This window comes from Anas platyrhynchos, chromosome 5, assembly GCF_047663525.1.
Source record: "Anas platyrhynchos isolate ZD024472 breed Pekin duck chromosome 5, IASCAAS_PekinDuck_T2T, whole genome shotgun sequence".
Lineage (NCBI taxonomy): Eukaryota > Metazoa > Chordata > Aves > Anseriformes > Anatidae > Anas > Anas platyrhynchos.
The window spans coordinates 37,203,497-37,226,281 of NC_092591.1; the positions used below are offsets into that span (position 1 = coordinate 37,203,497).

The 22,785-nt window shown below is 40.7% G+C and overlaps 1 protein-coding gene across 3 annotated transcripts in view; it reads left to right on the forward strand.

Annotated features, from left to right (window-relative positions):
* The window catches only part of DCAF5 (DDB1 and CUL4 associated factor 5), a 68,804-nt gene that overhangs the window by 29,308 nt on the left and 16,711 nt on the right, over positions 1 to 22,785 (forward strand). For all 3 annotated transcript variants that reach the window (XM_027459598.3, XM_005022397.6, XM_072038842.1), the window contains exons 6-7: positions 7,296 to 7,509; positions 21,276 to 21,342. In XM_027459598.3, coding sequence (XP_027315399.1) covers positions 7,296 to 7,509; positions 21,276 to 21,342 — 281 coding nt within the window. The remainder of the gene's footprint in view (positions 1 to 7,295; positions 7,510 to 21,275; positions 21,343 to 22,785) is intronic.

Sequence of the window (22,785 nt, forward strand, 5' to 3'; positions counted from 1 at the left end):
CCACTGAAGAAAAAAGGGAGTGCTTGCAAATAAACCTTTCTGACTTTGGGCAAAGAGAGATGGTTACAACCTTTAAGGCTTTATCCAAGCTGTATTTCTGCTGGGCAGAGCACTTCGCTGCATATGGACTCTTTCTTTGTGGTTGGTGCTTCTTTATCTTTTAAGGACAGAGGTGCTACTTAAAGTTGCAAGAAATGTAAATCAGTGAATTTAATGCTAAATATTTTTATTCTGAAGTAAACAATCTTTGCTGGCATGAGTGCCAAATAACACCTAGTCTAGAAACACTTCCAGTAAGTGTGCAAGTCTGCTGGATACTGCCTGGTACTCTTTCCCACCTTTATCTGACATAACCTTACTTAAGAGTTAACTAGGACAGTACGGTATGAAGAAGGCCTCCCTCACTTGGTGCCTGTTTTAAATGTACACACGCCTTGGTTCAACCCTGTTGTAAGACATGGGAATTAGTTGTTGAAACATAAATTCATAGGAAGTTGTGGTAGAGCAACTTGATGGGACCAGAGCTGTGGTTAGAGTTACATTTAGGTAGGTTTATGTGCCAGTTTGCATTCTTCTTGTACGTACTGGAAGGCAAAAGCTTTGGTTCAAGACTAGATGGTGCTTCTGCAGGGAGCACCTTAGATCCTGCCACTCTTTCTCTCAAAAGAAAGGAAGGCCCCAGAGCTGAAGGCAGTGCTCCAGGTGGAACAGAGGTGGAGAGCGGCCTCCCTCACCCTGCTGGCCACGCTGCTTTTGGTGCAGCCCAGGATACGTCTGGCTTTCTGGGCTGCAAATGCACGTCGCTGGCTTATGTTGAGCTTCTCATCCACCAACACTCCCAGGTCCTTCTCCTCAGGGCTGCTCTCAAGCTGTTCTCTGCCCAGACTGTATTTGTGCTTGGGATTGCCCCAGCCCAGGTGAAGACTTTGCACTTGGAGCAGCTTCGCTACAGAAAAGTCTGTGGCTATAAACATGTTTTTATTGGATGAGGAAGCAAATCTGTAGCTGACGTTGTTCGGCTTTAATGCAATACATGAAACACAGTACAGAAAAACGCACAGGGGAAAAAATCAATAACGCAGTCCTATAAAGGATAAGGGACTGGTCTTGTGTAGGCCCTAAGGTATAAATATGGAGTTACTCTTCATGAGGAATTACTCTCTTGCACTCAGATTATCTTTCTGAGGTAACTTTCTCTGGCAGCTGTGTACTTTGTGTTACACTGACTTTGATGTGTGCTTTGTTTTGGAAACAACTATTGTTCCTTCGTTTGGCCTCGAGGTCATCTTCCCTTGCCATGTCTGGCCATACTTGCATCTTCTGTGTCTGGTTATCTGATGGAACCCACTCCTTTTTGGTTTACTGCCTTCAGCTGAGCAGTGTTCTCTCCCACAGTCTATACTCCATCCTTCAAGGTGCTATTTCTGAACACGGTGAGTAATAGACTGACTTTAGAGATTAGAGAAGGAGAAAAATGATGAGCTCGTTTAGCTAGTTTGCTTGTGGTTAGTGGACAGTTACTCTTTACTTTGCATTCTCTACTTTTATTTTGCTTTTTAAAATCCGACTAAATGTTTTTTTTCCCTCTTCTTGCAAAACCATTTCACTATCCAGTAGATCTCGTTTATTACTTACTTGATAGTAACACCTAGATAATTCAGGCAGAGTGAGAACAGGGCACTTGTGCCTGCTGACTCAGAGCTGTAGTGAGGGCAAGGCTGGGCTGGTGAGAATGTTTGGGAACAGGTCTGTAATAAGACTAAAACAAACATTGAGTAGAGCTGAAGGAGGATGTGAAACATTCAAATAAATAGGGTTGTTTTTTCATTGTTGTCATTTCCTAACGCTTAATTGCCATAATAGCCTTAAACCCTAGAAGGATGTAAGTGATGCAGAGGAGGGAAAGAGTTTGGTACACTTCAGGCCTCTGCTCTGTCAAATAATGACATTTTATAGGTGGGTGTTTTCTTGTTTGTTTTTTGTTTTTCCTGTGAACAAAGGTAAAGGAAAACATAACAGTGCTTTCTGGAGAACTGCCCACGATCACTGGTGAAGCAATATTAGCATTCGGCACCTCAATTAGATCATAAGGGCTAAGCCATGCGAGCCTTTGCTGTTACAAGGTCTGGTTGCCCTGGGTACTGAAATCTGGTGATGTCAGATGATCTTAAGGCTCCAGATTCTGAAGTCAATTATCAGATAAGAATCTGTCATTTTAAAAAATAAATTATATATATGTATAATGTGTAAAATATAAATAATGTGTAAAATATAATATAATGTGTAAAATATAAAAAATATATATATAATATAGCCTTCCTGGCTTGGAGGGAAAGATCAAGCTTCTGTTCACTTCAGAGTTTGTCAAGCACAAAAGATTATTGATGTTGGGAATTGATCTTTCTTCTAACGTGCATGTTCCTGAGCCTAACAGTAAAGGTGAGAAAGAGTGCCGTGTTCTTTGAACATACAGAATTTTCACCCTGAACTACTACAAACAACTACTACAGGATTTTCACCCTGAACTCCCTACTTTTCCAGTCTTGTTGTATGCAGGTGATTTTACTTGTTTGTCCTCTGCAAAGGAAAGCAAAGGTTCTTAATTTTGCTAACAATACACAGCCTTCACTTGGTTGTTCTTTGAAGTTCAAACAAATACCCTTTATTTTCCATCTAATGTTCTGAGGGATGTCGTTCATCTACAGAAGATTTTTTGTACAAGTAGTGAGATAATCAAATAGTGATGACAATTTAGAAAGAGGAGCATATTACTATGAAATAATAAAATGTTGGCTATGTCTTGTGTATTCTTTTTTGTAAGACACTGATGGACTTAATTTAGATTTGTTAACACTTCTCAATACTTAAAGAGAAATTCCAGGCACTTTTTTACACAACTGTGCTGCTTTTTAAAGAAGATACTGTGAGATTTCTGTAAGAATTTTAATCTCCTTTAAAACAGGAAAAAAAAAAAAAAGCATATATGTTAATTGATACCTTGCCTTCTTTTCTATCATTGGTAAATTTGGCTCTTCTGAAGTGTTTGCTCCAGACTGAATAAGAGCTGTGTGTTTTTACATGCACAGAATTACTTTCTTAAAAAAATAAATAAATAAATAAACTTTTCTGTGGTTTTCCAGGCCAAGATTTCTGTTTGCCAAGTTTTATGCCAGTTCTTTTTGCACAGTTAGAAGTTCCTCAATTTAGTGGTTACAGAACTGCTGACAAACAGGGCTGTATGCAATCGCATGTATTAGTTACAAGCAGTCAATTCATTTTTCCCTTTTAAGGTCATTCTTTCCTTATGTTGGTTTCACACACTGCTGTTTATGATACCAGTACTTTCTCACTTCCTTCCTTCCTTATCCCTCTTAAATGACTCTCATTTCCCAAGGACAGTATCTGTACTGCAGTTCACTGTCAGATTTACAGCTTATCGAGAGAAACTATTCAAATGTTCCTATTTAATGCTGTCACACACGCCTCTTTTATTTTACTTCTGCCAGGACACTGATCTTCTCTCAGTTCTAGTGCTCACTGTCTGCTGTCAAGCAAACTGGGGAGTAGTCTGGGTTAAGCGTATGTTACCAGTCAGGCAGCTGACTTTTCTAAAAAGGATGAAACAACCTTTTTTTCTTCAGATAGCAGGGAACAGGAGGGAAACATTTGTTGCAGGTATGGTCTTTTCCTGCAGAGGAAGCAATTCAGTGGTGCAAATTCTGACTGCAGTGAGACGACTCCTTCCCTCACCCTGCTAGCTGCCAGCAGAAGCGGATTTATTTACTTTAGTGGTGCTGCTCTTGGATTGAAAGCCTTCCATTGTTTGCCTGAGCTGGTATTTAGCTACCACTCAAGCGCTGCCTGAATGCAGCATATCCAACTACGGAAATGACCATATTGCACATAACTGTCCATTTACTCCCTCCAGCGCCAGCATGTGTGTTTGGATGTAATGTTCCATCTGTGGACTAAATATTTCTCTTAATCATACAAGATGACTTTTTTTTTTTTTTAACTCAGGAGTGGGTATGGCTCTGTTGCTCCCAGAGCTGGTAGGCAGCCCCAGCATTCCCCGGCTGCCTGGGCAAGCCAAGTTTGGAAGCAGTCTGACTCCTGGCGTAGTCTGGGTCTGGGTGCATGATGATAATGCCTGTGGCAAAAAGCGGGTGCTGCCCATCTTGCTCAGGCATGTCCTTTTGGGTTCCCCCTTGGATTTCTCCTCGGCTGTCGTGGTCTGGGTGCTTGAGATGGGAGTATTGGTCTTAGTCTGCCACGTCAGTAAAGCTGTAGGAACCGCAAGGTGGTGATTCTGAAATTTGTTTGCTGGAGCATGAAGTAAGGAGCTGGCAGAAGTGACAGCTGTAACATGGGCAACACATCCAAGCATGTCTGCAGTGCCCCACATAATCCTGTCTGAAAAAAATCCTAAAGTAGCAATGACTGAAGGTACAGAGCAGCATCATGATGCAGTCTGAAAAGTGGGGGCAGTCATTTTAACGCTGAGCAGGCGTAAGCACAATTTTCCTCTCCTCACACTACTGTTGTCTTCGTCTTCCCTGTTGTCCTTGTCCTTTCCATCAGGAAATAGATGCTTGGGGAGCTTTGTCAGTTTTTCTGTCACCCTCACCTAACTACCCAATGTCTCTTTTCATAGTTTGTAAAAGGTAAATGCTTTATAGAATAGGTCACTAGTCTATATGAACGGTAAATGTCTATTGTAGCCTTTCTTCCTCCTTCAGCCAAATTTAGCCCACTTTTTTTGCTGGTATTTTTATTTATTATTTTTTCTTTGAGCGAAATGTCATGGTCAAGAACAGCACAAACTGTATTTCCATTTCAAGTGTGGCTGAACGGTACGGAGTAGAGATATGAAGCAGGCAAATCTGTGAGGCTTTTGAGAGGTGCTCAACTATGCAGCTTCTTAATATTAGACTTCTAATCTGTGTGCATGGTCATAATTTCTGAAGTTCTACTTTTTCTTCATTTAATAAGTAGAATACCCTTTTAGAGCTTTGTTTCACTAAAGTTACTGAAACAGGCTACAGAATTCAACTCTAATAAGTGTTTTGTTTGATAGCTTTGACTGCCATAGGAGCCCAGTGAAAACACCTGTAAGCAGAACGGAAGCTAGTTTAATGTTATACTACTATTACTATAAAACATAATCTCAAAATATTTCAGGCAGGGCATAATAATAATTGTAACCATGGAAACTTTGCTTGGAGATCTGAAAGGATGGGGTGTCTGGTATGCTCACTTGCAGGCAGGAGAGGATCTGGGCTGCAGTTCAGGCCCAGGAAGAGAACTGGTAATGGGGAAGGGGGCTTAGTCTTGGTGCAGCACTGGCCTGCATCTTACCATCAAATCAAGTTGGTCCATGTGCATCGTGGCATTCTCATGTGGTGGAAAACTCGTATTTAAATAGAAAAACTGACCTTTCTCAACCAAAAAATTGCGGGTTTATTTCTTCTGCTGTATTTTAGTTTATATTTTTGTGGTGGTGGGGTGGGGTGGAGGGGGCAGGTTGGTTTTTGTTTGTTGATAAGCAAGATAACCAATGGACACAAGTGACTGATTAGGGGACAAGAGGAAGGAGGTGCAAGAAGCTGAAGAAGCTGGCAGGCTGGCACAGCTGTCTTGTATAATGCTCTTTCACATTTTACTTGAAATCAGTTTCCACAAAGCCAAAATCTAGATTGATTAAGAAGCTACACACCTAAATGCTCAAAAACAACACAGTAAAATGTGCTAAGAGTTTTTGGTGCCCAGCCTGTAGCTCTTTGGAGCTGGTTTTGAAAATGTGGCTTCTGGTTCTTTCGTGGCACCTTGGCTTTGACTCTTCAGCTCACAAAGCTTGTGCGCGTGGGAGCAGCGTATTTCTAGGGCGTTCGTTATGTGGAGTCTAGTCTCCTGTTTTGTTTTTGGTTTTGTTTAACTCTGGCTTAGGAACAATAGGTTTTTAACTTTACAGTATCTCCTGTAGTGATGCATGCTTCAACCTGTGTGGAATGTGGCTTCCCATACACGCGGAGTGACTCATTTTTCACAAATGTTGAGGCAGAGGGCTACATCAGAAAATCTGAAGCATTAAAACCAGTGAATGAACTTCCTTCTAGAATCTACAAATTATGTGCTGGCGTGCCTTGTCTGGTCCAGAAGGTGCATAAAAGTCACAGCTCTTTACACAAGATTTGATGGAGGCTGCTCAAAACCTGTTTATAAAAGGTCTGGTTCCAGTACGGTTTAAGGAAGCTTCAGTGGTCTGTGTGTGGGGAAAAATAAAAAAAAATAATAAAGAAAAAAAAACACAGATAAAATATCCTCCTTGTTTGTCTCCCTCTCCATACACATGATGATTTCAAATACAAGGATTAAGTCTTTGAAAAGACAAGAAAGCCTCTAGAATGCATGTTAAATATCAGGTGTGCTTTGATCATCATGAAGCTCACAGATGGGTCAAATTCCATATTCTGTTACTGTTCTAAAAAGAGTATGGAAAACTATGACCCTTTATTTTTATGCTGTGTATGTCAGTAAGAACTGATACAGATACTCCAGCTCTGGTCATACAACCTTATATGGGATAAGGAAACCAGCTATTTCAACCATGTGAGATTTTTAGGTGATAGTGTCATCTGTTAGCATAATTGTCCTGCCTATTTGGCAATATTTGTACATGGAGCAAGTCTGAGATTAGCTAAGTGTCTTATTTTAGCATTTCTTGCAATAACTTGTTAGTAAGGTGGCCTTTTATTTAAGACAGCTGGAACTGATTTTAGAGTTCAAACATTCTTTGATGTTTTGTAGAGCTGTAAATAGAAGTGGAAGTAAGATAATGGTCGGAGTATCTATGCTTGGAGAAAATGCCATCCATTGCCAGAGCAGAGAGACAAAGTTTGGCTTGGCTGGTTTAGGGTACCAGCTGAACAAAAAGAGCTGAGTAGAGTTGGTTTTAGATGCCAACGTCCCAGAAGTACAAGAATAGCCTTTTAAAGGCTTACAGTTACTCTGTGGAACTTCGCTCCCAGGCAGGAAATGTATTTGTTATTAACAAAACTCTTCACAATCTTAGCTTCACTATTCTGAGACTTTATAGTCTTATCATTTTGATAGTTTGTCATCTAGGCTTTGAATGAAGTTTGTTCAGGGATTGATGCTTCGAAGCAGAAACTATACAAGAATAGAATTTATGGGCTTGTCAGCTTGAAATTACTTGGTAACATTAGAATTCTGTTTTTTAGCAGTTCAGTTAATCCGTGTAGCCCGTCTGACATATTTCCTCTGTCTTTTCCCAGTTCGTTGCTGCGCTATGGTGGAAACCTCTCCCTTCAGAGTGCCATGAGTGTCCGCTTCAACAGCAATGGAACCCAGCTGCTGGCCCTGCGTCGTCGCCTTCCCCCCGTCCTCTACGATATCCACTGCCGACTGCCTGTCTTCCAGTTCGACAACCAAGGGTACTTTAACTCGTGTACCATGAAGAGTTGCTGTTTTGCGGGCGATCGTGATCAGGTAATAAGCGGGTGATGCTGTCCTGAGTCTACAAAGCTTCCATCAGTATTTGAAAACACCTTCGTAGGGTTGTGGTTTTATTTTTCTGTTTGTTTGTTTTCCCCTGATTCAGTTGATAAAACAGGACACGGAGCATGTATAGGCTTACTTCAGAACTGTTCTGCAACATAGGCTCTGGATGAAGCAAAATGTATACCAAAGCACACGATAAGTTCTACCTGTTGACTGATGTGATCTAGTACTTATTTAGGTGATATTCACAAGAAAAAAAATACTTGAAGAGGCTTTTTAGGTCCATTTAATATGATTTTAGAACCACAACTAAACAATATTATCCCCATGTGATAAGGAAATATCTTCCTTTCATTTCAATACTGCCTTTGAGAATAGTAGAAACAATCCCAACACTTATATTTTGTTGTGGATTCATAAAGTCCTTAATTCTTATTTCAAATTATGTTTCTCCTTTACTTACTTTACTTCTGGATCCGATTATAGGTCTTTATTGTTCAGTGTTCTGTTAGTGGTGATGGCAGGGGGTTAGGGAGGAGTAGTTTGTTCCTGTACTGAGGCAGGACTCTGTCCCTACTAGTAATCACAAAAAATAGGTCACACACAAAGTGGCTGTATATTTCTAGAGCTGAACATTGTCTTTGGACAGCTGTATTTAATAACCGCTAATGATGTTTAGGGACAAAAGATGCATTGTCAAAACACAATAGTGCAGGACTAACTAAAATCTGAAATTTTTTTTGCTGTCATCCATAGTTCTGCAGTCAGAATTCGGTCGCTAATTTTATTGCTGCTGCAGGAGGCAGAGTTGAGCTTCTTTCAGATAACGAGTGGGAAATACATTTGCATCACTGAACTTGAGCAGTGTGATGAATGGGCATGGGAAATCAGTGTGTTGCACGTTCATTCTGAGTTTTACATAGTTTTTGGCAGAAGGAGAATGAAAATGCAATACTGAAACCATCTTAAAAAATTAGAAGTATTTACTGTAAAGAATGGCAAACACGTATGTAACAACAACAGAAAAAAAAGTAGATGATTTAGGGTCCATTTGCTTAGTCAGCCTAAAGATGACACTGCTTTCTCCTTTGGAAGTCAGAGTAGAACTGTGTACACTTCGACAAGTAGTTTAGCTTCTTGTCTGTTACTGAAGATGTAGAAAAAAGCCTTAGCATCTCTTCTGCTTTTTAAGCTATTTTCTGTTGGGTATAGTGTTATTTGAGTTATCTAAATGGGTAGAATATGCTTGTTTTGTATCAGGTTGGTGCTGTGTTTCAGAAGCCTGTCTTTTTAAAAACCTTGATATTCTTTGGGCTTGATGGACCTTCTGTTTGAATAAGTACTAGCACATAATACTATTAATAAGTTGGAAATCAGAGCAAAAGGAGCCCTATTCCCTTATTAGTGCTCTAAGAAGTTAATAGGAGAGGTAAGGTTTAGTATGGAATATTAGAAATGTGGAATCTGACATCTAGATACAGGTTTGTACCCACCCTCCAACTGGAGTAAAAGAAAGATGCTGAAGTTGCAGGAAATTCCAACGTGTAGTCCAACTGCATGTCTGAAACTGTCCAATAATGCTCAGCTTCAGGTGACTAAAGGTTGTCAGCATTACTGACAGTCCTTAGAGACCATCTTTTACAGAGAACCCAATTCTGTCTCCAGGTGGGTCTAGCAAAGGTTAGAGCTCGAACCTCCTGAAGATAGACAAACTGAATAATAATAATATATTTTTTTAAGGTTAGTCCTTCTATACAACTAGTATGCAGCTGCTTTTTGGTCAGTTTTATGAGTATGAAATAATGCATACAATATAATAACAACAAAAAATCTGTTTTTAATTTAAACTGGTTCCAGTGCTGCTGCCCCCCCCCCCCCTTTAATATTGCTGTATTTTGCCTTAATAAAGAATGTCTTTCATTTGAGATCTATGGGAAGTCCCTACTGAGCTTCATAGAATTCCTTGCTTGTACTTCCTTGTAGGATCAAAACTTTGTGAGCTGAAGTTTTTTGTGCAGGGGTCATTTGAAGGGATCTAGGGATAAGAAAGTTGTGCTCAAATTGTGAGTGTCGTTTGTGGTAGGAAGGATTCTTCAGAATTTTTCTCTTGTTGCACCTCAGATTTTCTGTCTTCAACTTTTCTTTTCATCTTTATTAAACTGATAATTCAATCTTTTTTTCTCCTTTTGAGCTGTCTTAAATAGTTAGGTTTAAATACTTCATCCAGAGTCTCTAGTAGTTTAAAAATGTGACTCTCCTGTGTTCAAAAAGCATTATGTGCTGTGTGCACAGTTAGTTCATCTGATAAAGTTGCATTTCAATTCCCTATTTTAACCCTAACACCAAAAGGCCTATCGTTAACTCATGAGTGCTTAGGTTGCTGTTGGATTGAAAAAATAAGCAAATGGCTGAAGGGGGAAGCCCTTCTTTTCAGCAAGATGCAAGACTTTTAACTGATTCAACTTCCTAACCTGGCAGAAGTATTTACTTTTTCTTGATTAATGACTTATATTGACACTCAGAGGGCTCTGCCAAGCGTTTGAATGTGATACAAGGGACTGGAGGGTGGATGAGAGGTAACCTTTTATCTCTGTGAGGCTCAGCTCCTCACAGAACTGCAACCTTTGCTAATCCTTCCATGAAGTTTGTACGTGGAGAATGGTTTACTCACGGGAAGTTTCCCTGTGAATCATGACCATCAGGGTTTAAAACCACCCCCTGCAGCTCTTTGTATCTCAGTACTTGCCTTTGGAATCTTGCTGCCTCATGGATACCTACAGAGAGGTAAATAAACCCATGCTCCATATGGAGATTTTGGATTCTAGTAAGGCAAAAATGAACAGGTTCTTAGCTGCAAGCACACAATCTATAAGTTTTCTTCAATGTCACAGCTAAGTATTGAATTTCTTTAAGTATAAGTTCCCATAGTAATCAGATGTGTTATTCTTACTTTGACAAGTTGTGTGCGCATGTGATCACATTAAATACATAGTTAAATAAATACAATTTCTTTACACAAATAAAACACAGACTACTAGCTGGGGAACAGTTGGATTGGTTTGTCTCTTTGGTGACAGTTGGACTCTGTGTGCCAAACTGAGCTCAGCATTCCCATTAGTCCCCACAGATTGTTGGGACTCAACAGGATTCAGCTCTGCTGGTTTGTCATGCGGGAGGGGAGCCTGCAACCAGAAGTCCTCCTTGGACTGAAGCAGCTGTGATACAAGTAGATTGAAACCTCTTCACAGTGAATGAAATGCCATTAATGCTTTAGGGAACAAAAACTATAAAGATTCACCTGTTAATCCCAGTGATTTTTTTTTTTTTTAAATATTTTTAATTTAAAATAACACAGTCCAAAGCGCTTTAAATGGCTTTGAGTTCTTGTAGGTATTTTGTGGGGAGAACATTGCTGCTCAAGCAGGGTGACAGAGGTCTTGGAGGATGAACAGCTTTGCTTCTTTTTGTGTCCTTGCAAACTGCTTTCCTCCAAAAGTGTTATTGCTGTTGTCCTTGTGAGCTCGATTTGAAAATCAGCAAACAGTATATGCAAACATTTTTCCTAGAAATGCTCCAGTCTTGTTTATTTCAACTACCAAAGCCTGAGAGGCAACGTGTAGCTGGCGCTTTGTTTGCACCCATTTTTAATTGCCTTCATTTGCTTCTCAGAACTGTCTTTTGTCCATGTCATGAGTGTAATGACCTCATTCACATGCCACCAATCTTGCCTTTCTTTGTAGGAGAGCTCTGATGCTCACAGTTGAATGAGTTCAAAATCGTATGCTGTGGGCATTATCTAGGAGCTCACTCCAGCCATACAGCTGTGGGAGGAAGGAAGAATAAGATAGGCGAGATGGATCAGGTAGGACCCCCAGCTGACCTCTCTGTTTGCTACAGAGACTTACGCAGAGGCAGAATCTGTCCATCCTTCTGGTACAGGCATCCAGGCCCAAATTCTTAAAGCTAGTTTATTTCTGCACGTATCTCCCATGGATTTTCCCCTAGTGTTCATTTACGCACAAAGTGTGAGAATCTCAGGTTGCATCAGGAGGACTGAGGGGAGTTTCCTTTCTTCTGGTCAGCTTTAGGATTTGAGAAATGTTTAGACGCTAAGGATTTTTAGTTGATGCATGAGTATGGCAAATACCTTCTTGGATCTGAGGATACAGGAAGAATTAGAGTGCTTCAGGTACCCAAATGTGTTTTTAAGCGTAGGTTATGGTGATGGACAGGAGAAAGAGAAGAGGAGGGGGGAAAAAAAAACACACCAAACTCAAAAACACTTCCAAACTAAAAAGTAGAACAAAAATTATTCTTGCTCAAGTACTGTTGCCTGTGTCACAGTGCTGAGCGGTATCGTTTTGCTGATTTATTTATTTTTTTCCCCACTGTGTAGGTAATGTGGGGTTCTACAGCACTTGTAGCTGTGAAAACTGCTGCTTGGTGCCTGCTTTAAAAAAGGGGGGGTGGGGAGAAATAACTTGTACCCTGTGAATCAAACAAAAAGTGTCTTGACTCTGGCATGCCCTCAGACATTACATCACCACTCAGCCTTTTCTGTTGACATTACGCTGGTATAGGAGAGTTTCAGGAATGCACCACTCACGGTACTTCAGACTGCTCCAACTCCCTATAAAGTTACAGCCTTCATTATGTTGAAGGCTCTGTACTAAATAGCCCTGGGTAGGGACAGCCCCGTTTTTAACAGCACAGAATTACTGCGTGAACGTAACCCTTCTGCAGGAACAGGGCTAGTTGTGCAGGTGCCAGAGGTCTTACATGGCTGCGTTGCCCTCCTAAAGAAATACAACTTTTCTTCTGTGTTCTTCTTTGTCATCTAATATAAGGACCATTTATCTCAGGAAATAGTACTTAGCAGCGTCTAGCTTTAAAACAGAGAAACCAAAACGAGAAGTCTTCTTCTAAAGAGCACGTTTTGTTTCCTATGCATAGAAGACTTCTTAATGACTGGTAGCTTACTGCAGTCATTGATACTTAATACATGAAAAGCAGTCAGTCTGCAAATATTCTGTAGCGCTTGCAGAAAAGAAAATGAGTCTTACTGTGTCTTAAGTTGGCACCCTTCAAGAATTATTGATTGAGGCTGTATTTTGTTTTTACTTTCTGTAAATGGCAGATTCAGTCCCAGATACATGCAAACATTACATACATACAAAATAACACGTGAGCAGTGCATCTGGCTATGGACTGCTTTGTTTATTTATTCCCCATTGCTTTTGGTAATTGACATATGGAACGCTTGTACTAAAAATGGCTCTTCAGAGCCTGGGTCTTGGCAGAAGGGGCTGGGAGTTTCCTCTAACCCTTATGGTTCAGATCACCCCTTCCCCTGTTCCCTGGGGCATCCTGCCAGCCCTGTTTCCTCTCTCCCTTCTCTACCGAATTCCTGTAAGCCACTGGTGGAGGTTTTTAGGCCTCTGGATAGTCATGGATAAACCCAAAGGGACCCATACTGAAGCTGAATTTTGGAGCCCTGACTCAGAAGACTTTGAAGCCTGCAGGTTTGGTGTTCCTTGTAGGTGCATCGCAGGAGACCTGCAGTTCAGTAGCATCACTTGCAGGAAAGGGGAGAGGGAAGGGAGTGTGAGCACTACAGTGCTAAACAAGCCAAGGGGGCTGTACTGACAGCTGTACTATGAATTCTGGATAATCCTGACTAATACAATATTTGATTTTAGCATATCTTTGACAAAGTAACAGCCGAAGAAATCAAAACAGAGCAGTTGGGCTATATGCAGTTTCAGCCATGTGCAGAAGAGTTCCCTTCGTATGTTCAGATAATGTTGTTGCTTTCTTTGGAACATATTTCCCTGCCATAGAAATCCACAGTAAGAGTTTCTAAGTTGCTTTTTTGTTCGTGAATAAAATGACTGTTATGGCCCCTGTGCATAGCAAAAAGGCAGCTGTAAAACGGTGATGGATTGCTCCTGATGATGCTTCTGTAAGCATTTAGGACTGCCCCACACAGAGTTGGCTGCTTGTAAGATTAAGGATTTAGGGAGTGGGAATACAAAGTTTTGGCTTTGAACTTTATGTACTAGCAGCGAGTTGTGTTTCTCCAGTCTGCTGTGTCATGGCTTTTCTTTTTCCAGTTCATGAGATAGGCATGCTTCGTGCTGAGGAACAAAGTTACTGCTGAAAAAAGCCTTCAGAGGTACTTTCCTGGTTCCTAGTTCAAGATGGAAATCTCAGGCTCTTGTTTGTGCCAGTTTGAACCCTCGTGAAAAATAGTCTCAAATGCTGCAGGTTGCAAGCTGCTCTCCTTGCTTGTATGAAAGAAGGTGGCTGTTTAAAAGCAAAGGTTTCGTAATGCCACAGTGCCATGAGAGCTAGTTGTAGTTAGTCTTGCGTTATTACGGAGTAGAAGATAAAAGAACTTACAGGTATCCTTTTTAGTAGATAAATGATTTTAAGAACTATGAACTTCCCAAAACATGTTTCAGTAATAATTTTCCTAGTTACTTCTCTTCCTGCTTTAGGTCTAGTTATTGAAAGACACGAACAAGAGATGAATAGCCTGCACAGGTGACTGTTCTTCGTTACCCCACCCTACCCCCGGGTTACCTATCTTGAAGGGAGGAATTTCTTAGTTGACAACAGTGACAGCTTCTAAAATAAGAAAAGGCAGCCACTCTGACTGGGGTTGCACTCTGAGGGGACAAACAAGGCAGTATGGCATCGAGAGGGGAGGTCCTGTATGTTACTTGGGCCCTTTTGGCACTCACCTGAACCTGGCTGAAATGAATTGGATGACTGATTGTGATTTACTATGGGATTTTAGTGTTCTAGGTACTGAACCAGCCTCTTCTGTGCCATGAGCTCTGATGTTGGCACAAGGGGTGCAAGTGGAAGCATACCCGGCAAAGAGGCCAGCAGATGATCATTAGAGCGGATTTTTCAAGTTGTACTTGGTAGGAATTCTATCCTGAAAGCCTGGATTCATCAGCATACAGAAACAGCCTGACACAAAGATCAGGGCTTGCAAAGAGATGCAATATTTAGCCCAACTGATGGTTTGCTTCTTGACCGCTAAAGGAAAGAGCTATATATCTGCTTTGTGGGAGTTCTTTTTTTTCTTTATTCCTCCGGAAATGCCCTTCTCAAACTATGTTATCTCACTGCTTTGTGTGCGTGCTCCTTGTTGCTTCTTGAATAGAAAGACATGTCTTCCTTCTCCATAGAAAATTAGACCTTCGAGATGATCAAGTCCAACCATTAACCATATGCATCCTTAACTCGTCTTCCTCCTGGTTAGTGGGTATTCTAAACAGAAAGATGAGTTGAAAATAAATGTGGGCTGTCTGCTTGCAGAAAAGTGCAGACTTGGCACTAAATTCTGTTCAAATTGTAAATTTAATATCAGTCATTTAAAACAAAAATTCTGGGGTTTTTGAGATGCCAATACTGCATTACACACCTTTCTCATAAATGAGACTGCTGTGGCTAAGATGTAGCTGTAAGAAAAGGAATTGGTTGTCATGTCAAATATGGTTCTCACTATACATTACATATTTAGCATGAAAAATATTTATGGTTGAGATATTTTATGTATACACGTATATGTATGTATGAGGTGACCTTTTGAACGTTTTGGTTTTATGTGCTTGTACTTTGCTTTCTCATCCCCTTTGAAATAGTTTCATGAGAGGTAGATCGTGGCGATTGCATTGGCATTTTGTTTGGTTCAAGGATGACTTCCCGTTTGGGCTTCCTTTTGTTCATTAGGGAGGCATGATTTTGGTACTGTCTTTCTGTCAAAGATGACACCCTGTAAGTAGCCACTGTTTGGTTTTTGTTTTTGTTTTTTTTTAAGAAAAAAAGTAAATCTGCCCAGTTCATAATTATTGAGCCCTCAGGTCTTCTGTCAAATTTGAAATTGTCTGCAAAGCTTAAAAGTTCTTGAAGTTGGGTTAGTGCCACAAAGAACAAAATAGCATACACCTGGTTTCCTTAGGAGACCTTTCTCCCTTGGGAAAAATACTCAGTTTTTATATTCTTCATGTAAGTGGTTTCCTTCCCCGAAGTGCTGATTGCTATGAATTTTAATCTCTTGGACAAGTAGTGTTTTTCCAATTCACATCAAACTGTGGTTTGTTCAGTGCATACCTCACCACAGAGATGTCCAAGGTATCGTCTCATGCTCAAGAGCAGTTAGGACTTCAGCCTAGCAGACTACCACCAGTCCAGAATTTTTATGAGTTGTCACTGGGAGAAAAACAAAAGCCTACACCCCAACCATGAATTATATTACAGGCAACATATGGAGGACGTTTTGTTGGTCCCTTAGAGAAAGGGACAGGCATACTCAAATGAGTGGGAATTGAGATTTAAGAAGTTGAATCTCTTTCAGCGCTGACTTGGTAAGGCTGTAAGCAGCAGCATGGAATTTGAGTCTGTCCAACTCCTTGCTATCTGTAGGGTGAGTGGCAGTAATTTGGGTGTCAGTGGGCATGTTCAGGGCTTCTTCAGGTTGGCACTTTTCAAATGGTCACCATGGTGCTTTTAAGACAAGTTTTGTTATTTATGTTCTTCTTACTCTTCCTTACATTAGTAGGACCATTCAAAAGATCTGCTCATATTTTGGGAAAAAAATATCTGTGTCTGCTGGTCCCTTGTCTAGGTCTAAAAGCTTGAAAATGACTTTGATCTAGGACATTAAGTAAAGGGATTTTATGGAAATGGAAAATGTGGATGTTAACAAAAAACAGTGTAAGGTTTGATTTAGATATAGTTTTATTAAGTAGTCCATATTCAGATGTACCTGAGGAAATACAGCCTGTGGGATTTTGAAAGCTTTGAAACCAGCAGTGGTAAGTATAAAAATAAATTCTCCAGAGTGGTATTGCAAAATGCAGTGCTAATGCTACTGTTACAAGTCTATAGCAGTGGCTGATTAGATCTCCATTTATTTATATCAACTGTTCTAATCTCCTTGGGGAGAGAGAAGATGAGAAGAGTTGCAGGGAGCGAGTGGAGATCGCTAGTCCGAAGTAGCACTGCCAGATTCCTGATGATAGTTCATGTTAATCATTTCATGCGTACTTGAGGCTCAGACTTTCTCCAGCAGCGGACTCTAACCACGCCTGAGAGTTTTCTTCCTTCTAAGGCAAACCACTGAATCAGCAGCTGGTAGTCATCTGGAAGCCTTTTCCTGTCATTGTTACTAACAGCTAGACGTAGCAGCTGATTCTTCCTTTCTTAAAAAATAAATATTAATTATTAGCAACTGCTTTTCTCTACAATCTCATGTTCATGTGAACATGCTGAAGCCCTAGTCAGATACAGCAGCAAAAATGCAGACAATCAAACAGGTGGTTTTAATATTGGTCTCTGCCCCCAGACATCTGAGCATCTGTACTCTCTGCTCAGCGTCTGCTCTCATGCAGAACTCAGTGCTACAGCAGTTCTCTGTGTTATGCTCTGCTTACAGCCTCTCTTCAGAGGGGAGGGTAAAAAGGAGGGAGAGTGCATCCTGTCTTAGCATTTACTTGTTTTTGTAAGCACACATGGTTTTGCCTCTTACTAGCTTGCCTGTGTGATTTGATTATCCAGGCTTTTGTTCTTGAGGCAGAAGGTGCTCTGCTAGGAATTACTCTTTGCGCATCCCCTCAGGACCAAAATCCCTTGGACATAATTAAAGTGGAGTCTAAGCATATGCAGCATGATGTTCTTTCATCTACTGTACTCCAAACCCCTTTTCTTTCCTTTCTCTTCTTCCTTTTAAGAAGTCTACTCTATCCCCTCAGGATTTTAGCCTTATTAACAAGGGCTTGGTGCACTTCATAGCAATTATTTCTTTGAATTTTCTAGTAGCAGGGACTGACTTTTGCAATTCCTCAGTTGTCATCCTGCAGCTTTCAACCAGTGGGGAAAAGTATTGGCTTATTTGTTATGCTAACAACAAGTACATGGGGGGGAAAAAAAAATCAAGGAAATGTCCCGGTACCATCAGTCCAGCTGTGATCTCCAGAGGCCCTGGGTTCCCATTGCCTTGTGCAGACACTACTGATTGGCATTGCCGCATGGCACAGTGCAGTTCTGGCTTCAGCAGCTTGGGTGCCTGCTCTGGAAGCTTCAGCTGGCACGTTGTTCTTCAAGTAGCAGAGTCATGAAGTTGTGCTTCTGGCTGCCTCTTGGTCTGAAGCTGCAAAGCCATGTTGTACTTCTCAGCTCCCTACTATCACCTGATCTCACAGCAAAAAGGCAAAAGGAATGGGAAAAAGGCAAAAGGCCTTGGGAATTTAGTTCTATGTTACGAGAACAGCAGGAAGAAGCATGTACCCTAGAGGTACATACCTCTTAACGTGGTAGAAGAATGAAAAACCATGGCAGCTGCTACTGTGGTGGCAGTAGAGTGGTGAAGATTCCAAATTGTTGGGTATTTTGCAGAATATGGTATGTTTCTAAGGATTACTAGCAAGAGCTAATTATTGGAATTAAACTTGAATATATATAAAAACTTCAGCCTGTAGTTTAAAACATCAAATTTGTATCTATCAGTTTCTGGCCGTTACTGATGGCTGCCTGGGTTTCAAGGTTAGACACACTTCTTCACAACATCAGCTCGAATCCTCAGCTTTGTTCTGTGATTAGACATAAATTGCAATGTGGGTGCTGCATTTGTACTTACTGCCTCCAGAATGATTTGGCCATATTTATTTGGTTGTTGCAAATGTCACCATCTTCTGGCTTAATAACTAACTGAAGGACATTGTGATGCTTTTAAGTAGATAGTGGAATTGAGTCTCTCTGTCCTTGGAGAGAGAGGAAAAAAAAAACACACTCTGCTAAGCCAATTCTTTCCTTTTTATTTCTTTGGTACTCGCAGAATCAGAAAAGAGCTCTGGAAGTCACCTGTCCAAAGCTGTTTTTCAGAGCAGGCATTGTCAAAGCTCAGGTTGATCAGGGAGCCTAGTTAAATTTTGGTTTTGCAAGGGTGGAGGTTCCCCTGTCTTTCTGGGGCTGAGTTGCAGTGTTTGTCATGCTCCTGAACACGTTGTTCCCTTGTGCTTAGCTGGAATTTCCCTTGCTGTGACTTGTGACCATTGCTTCCTGAGCATTCACCGCATGCCTCTGAGAAGTGTCTGTCCCTGCCTGCTCCGGGTTCCTTTGGGCAGCGGAAGACTATTGGGGTCCACTCTGACCCTTCACTTTCTTTTCTTCTGCAGTTCCCAGTTCCCTTAGCTTTTCCTTGCAGGTTGTGTGCCTTTGTAGCTTCGGTGGCCCTCCTCCACTCTATGCCCAATTTATTAGGGTTGCTCTTGTACTGGGGGATCCAACCGGACACAGTATTCCAAGTGTGGCCTCACAAGGGCCAGGTAAGGGGAATAATCACTTGACTTGATGCTCTGGTTGCATTCAAGAGAATGCAGTCAAATTGCCCTTAGTCTGCATCGCTGCAAGGACACACCAATTTTCCCTTTCTCAAAAGTTAGACTCTATCAGGAGCATTTGAAGGTAGTGTGTTCCTCTTCAGTGGACAATGATACACCAGATCTCCTAGACAGTTGACCATTGAGTCTTACAGGACACACAGCATTTTCATCCACGGATCAGTTTTGAAGCTGATTTGAAGAGCCTCAGAGATGCTTGGTTCCATGCACGTATATAATGTGATTTTTTCTGTGTTTTGTGTCTGGTGTGGCATATCTGAAACCTGTCACTTCTGGGCCTGACATTGATAGGCTTGTTTGATTTCATACATGAAGTGGTAAATTGCTCTCATATTAAAGGAGTTGTTGGAACTTCTGAATTTATGACTACAATACATTAAAAAAAGATACTGAGCTTTTTAGATGTTTTAGAAGTCTTTTTTTTTTTTTTCTCCACATCATAGACAAACCAGTTCTTGCTTCAGCTGCACACTTCGGTAATAAATGTCAACAACAGGCAACGTTTTCATAACATTAAGCATAAGCTTTTTTTTTTTTCTTTTTTTTTTTTTTCTTCCTATGGGGCATTTTCTGTGTAACAAAACACGAGAGCTACTTTATTTCTGGTTGCTGGGAGGTTGCCTATGAGAGCCCTGATTTGTGCAGATCTGGCACCGCAGCTCAGCCTGCTGTGGGCTAACGTTTATAAGCAGCGAGATGAAAGGGAAGCACGTATTCCTGGCACCAATAGGTCAGTTTGGCAGAGGTAAGCTGCCTAAGTGCTTGAACACGTTGACTTGTAGAAATTGCTTTCTGGCTTGGAAAGGAAGGGTCTATGAGTGATGCAGAACTAGCGCACACACGTTTGTAATGGAACTGGTGTTTGATCAATGCTTCTTACCTGTCAGAAAATGTGCAGAGTTGCATTCATAAATGCTTACTCACATCCTACATCCTTAAAAATAAGAGAAAGAAGAATGGCTGGATTGTGATAGTTGGACGCCAGACAAGGGACTTCAGTGGTTGGTAATTGCAATTTTTGTGGCTGGAAACATCAAAACTCTGCAAGAATGTAATTAGCATTGCAAACAGAATATGTGTAAATTTATAGCAGCTTCTCCGTGTTGGTATATATATTTCTTGTTTATTTGATTCGCAGTCCTGTGTTATTCCAGGATTTATCTCCTCACTGCTTGATGGTACTTTGCCTGATGAGATTAGATATCCCTGGAGAGTGAAAGATAAACCAAATTATATTTGAGCCAAACAAAACAGAATTTTCTCGTATCAACGGATAAAGAAAGAGACAGACTTGCTCTGTTTATTTCTTTTACTTCCCTCCCTCCCTCCAAATAATTATAATAATGAAATAATCAAAAACCAGCTTATTGATTGCATTGATTAAGCAGAACCCGTAAGTGTGCTGAGGATGGTAGATTTAAACTGTCTGCACCAATGTAACTGGAATTGGTATCTGCCAGTGTTTCCATTATGTGTCTTCTCATCTCTTAATTAGGGATTTACAGTTTATTGGATAAGAGATATTTGAAGACAAGGCACAATTTATAGCCTCTCTTAACTGAGGGGCATAAGCTTTTTACCATGTCAGATGTCACTTGTCATTCCAGTAAATGTTTGTAGTTTATTAAGTAGGGCTACTTCAGATTGCATTACTTCCGAAACTTATACACCATAAAGCTTGCTTTTTGTTCGTGTACTGTTGAAAAAGGGCAGCTGTCCATCTCTTCAGAGTAGCTGTAACCAAGAGAAAAATAAACTACATGATTCACATGTGGTTTTTGAACAGTTTGAGACTTGGTGACAGTGTTTAGCTTTGGTTTTGTTCAGTGCTCAAGACTATCATCATCATTGACTGACCTTTGATGGTCTTCAGCAGACTGCTGTGAGCCACACGTGTTGTGCTTATGTGCAATGAAAGTGCTAGCTCTCTTCTTCAGGTATGTGTTTGAAGAAGATTTCCTCAGTAGTTCAGAAGGAGAGAAAAAAGGGTGAGTGGCAGACATTAAAAAACTGGCAAGAGTTGCAGGCTGCAAGATCCATGTTTGCTCTAGTCCTGTAGGTGTTAAAGCCTGTAGCCTTATTTGACATAGAAAACTTGCACTTTGGGCAGTAGGCATTAGATACACGAAGCATGCTTTTAACTTTGGTCCGTTTATAAGCATGTAGCATTTTTCTGTGGGTACCTCATCCTTGTTTAAGGATAAGTTGATCAGTGAGGTGCAAAGAATGAGGAAAACTATCTCATTTTCTTTTTATTTTTGGAGAAACTAGATCAACAATCAAATAAAGTAATTCAGGTGAAACCTTGTGGTAAACTGCTTTTATTTTTATTCTTAACAGTACATTCTTTCGGGCTCTGATGACTTCAATTTGTATATGTGGAGGATTCCTCCAGATCCAGAAGCAGGTAAGTTCTGTTGTTTTGGAATTTGGGGGTTTAGGGTGGAGAACGCCTGACAAATACTAATCTGTTTTTGAAAAATTGCTGTTTTCACTCTGAATCCAGAATTGTTCTGGTGAAAGCTGGATGGGAAGAGTTTACAGACACATAATGCAGTCTCTGGGTAGCAATGGACAATGCTATTTGAATCTGTGATCATAGTGGGTTTCTTTGTATTTCTTTTCTCTTATAATGATCATTTAAATCATCTGGATGAGCTGACAGAGAGAGCTGTGGCTGGAGGCAGGGTCTGCCTTTCCTCCTTCGCTTGGTAGACAAGAGTCTACCAATTCTGCTGCTTCTAAGCTGATCTGAGCTCACTGAAGTACTCAGATCTGTTACTAAGAAACTTCATCCCATAATGAAGCTTGCAGCGTAAAATGATTCTGGCCAGTTTTATACAATGCCACCCTCCTCTTCCTTTCCTCCTACCCCAAAACCCTCCTGCTGAATTCTGACACAGAGCAGGTATGCTCTTGGACGTTCTGGTGGAGGAGCACTGTAGCTGGTAGCAACAATGACCACTTACGACTGTTTTGACCTTTCTCCAAGCTGGGGCAGACACAGTAAGCAAGTAGCAGCAGTAATCCAAATCTGCATAGAACAGGAGTTGGGGGTGTTAAAGAAAAGCAGCAGAGTGGGATATAACAATGGTGTTGCAAATGCTATACAGTTGGTCGGTGCCTGATTTGGTACTGTCTGGTATTGTGTAGGATCTGACAATGCGATGCCATCCATTACTATCTCTAGGCCTTATAACATCAGTACCTCTCTTCTGTGGAAACAATTCAAAATGCCCTTTCAGAATGGTGCTGAATCTTTGTTGAAAGACTTAAGACTCCAGGAAAATCCACTACCGTTTTGGTTTTTAATAGCTCTCACAGTTTAAACTCCACATTGTAGTGGTATTAAGCACAACCAAGAGTTCTTTCATGGTCTCAGGTGCTCTAGCAATAGTGAGACAAAATTACAGTCTGCTTTGGAGGTGAAGTGGAAAGATTTTGTTTTGCTTTGAAAGGCCATTAATCACCACGGTGTAATCCACAGCTAAGAGGATGACTAACCTCTAAAAGGTTTGTTTAATGCCAGAGTTTTGAGGAAAATGTCCTTCTAATCTTGGATTGGTTATTTAATGAACATTTAGTGTTGCAGTCCAGAAGTCCTAAAGATGGCCCTATTAAAAATATCAGTACCTCAACCTTCTGCCCTTTTCTTGAAGGGTTTATAGAGACTTCCCTCTGCTCGGCTTTCCCTTGTATGATTTCCTTCTTCATTTGTTATTATTTTATTACTAAATATGGAATTTCTTCCTATCTAAAGCAAAAGTTACATACATTTACATTAGTTACTTATCTGTATATTTTCTTGTGCACTGTAGTAACATATACAAAATGTAATTCTATACTTATC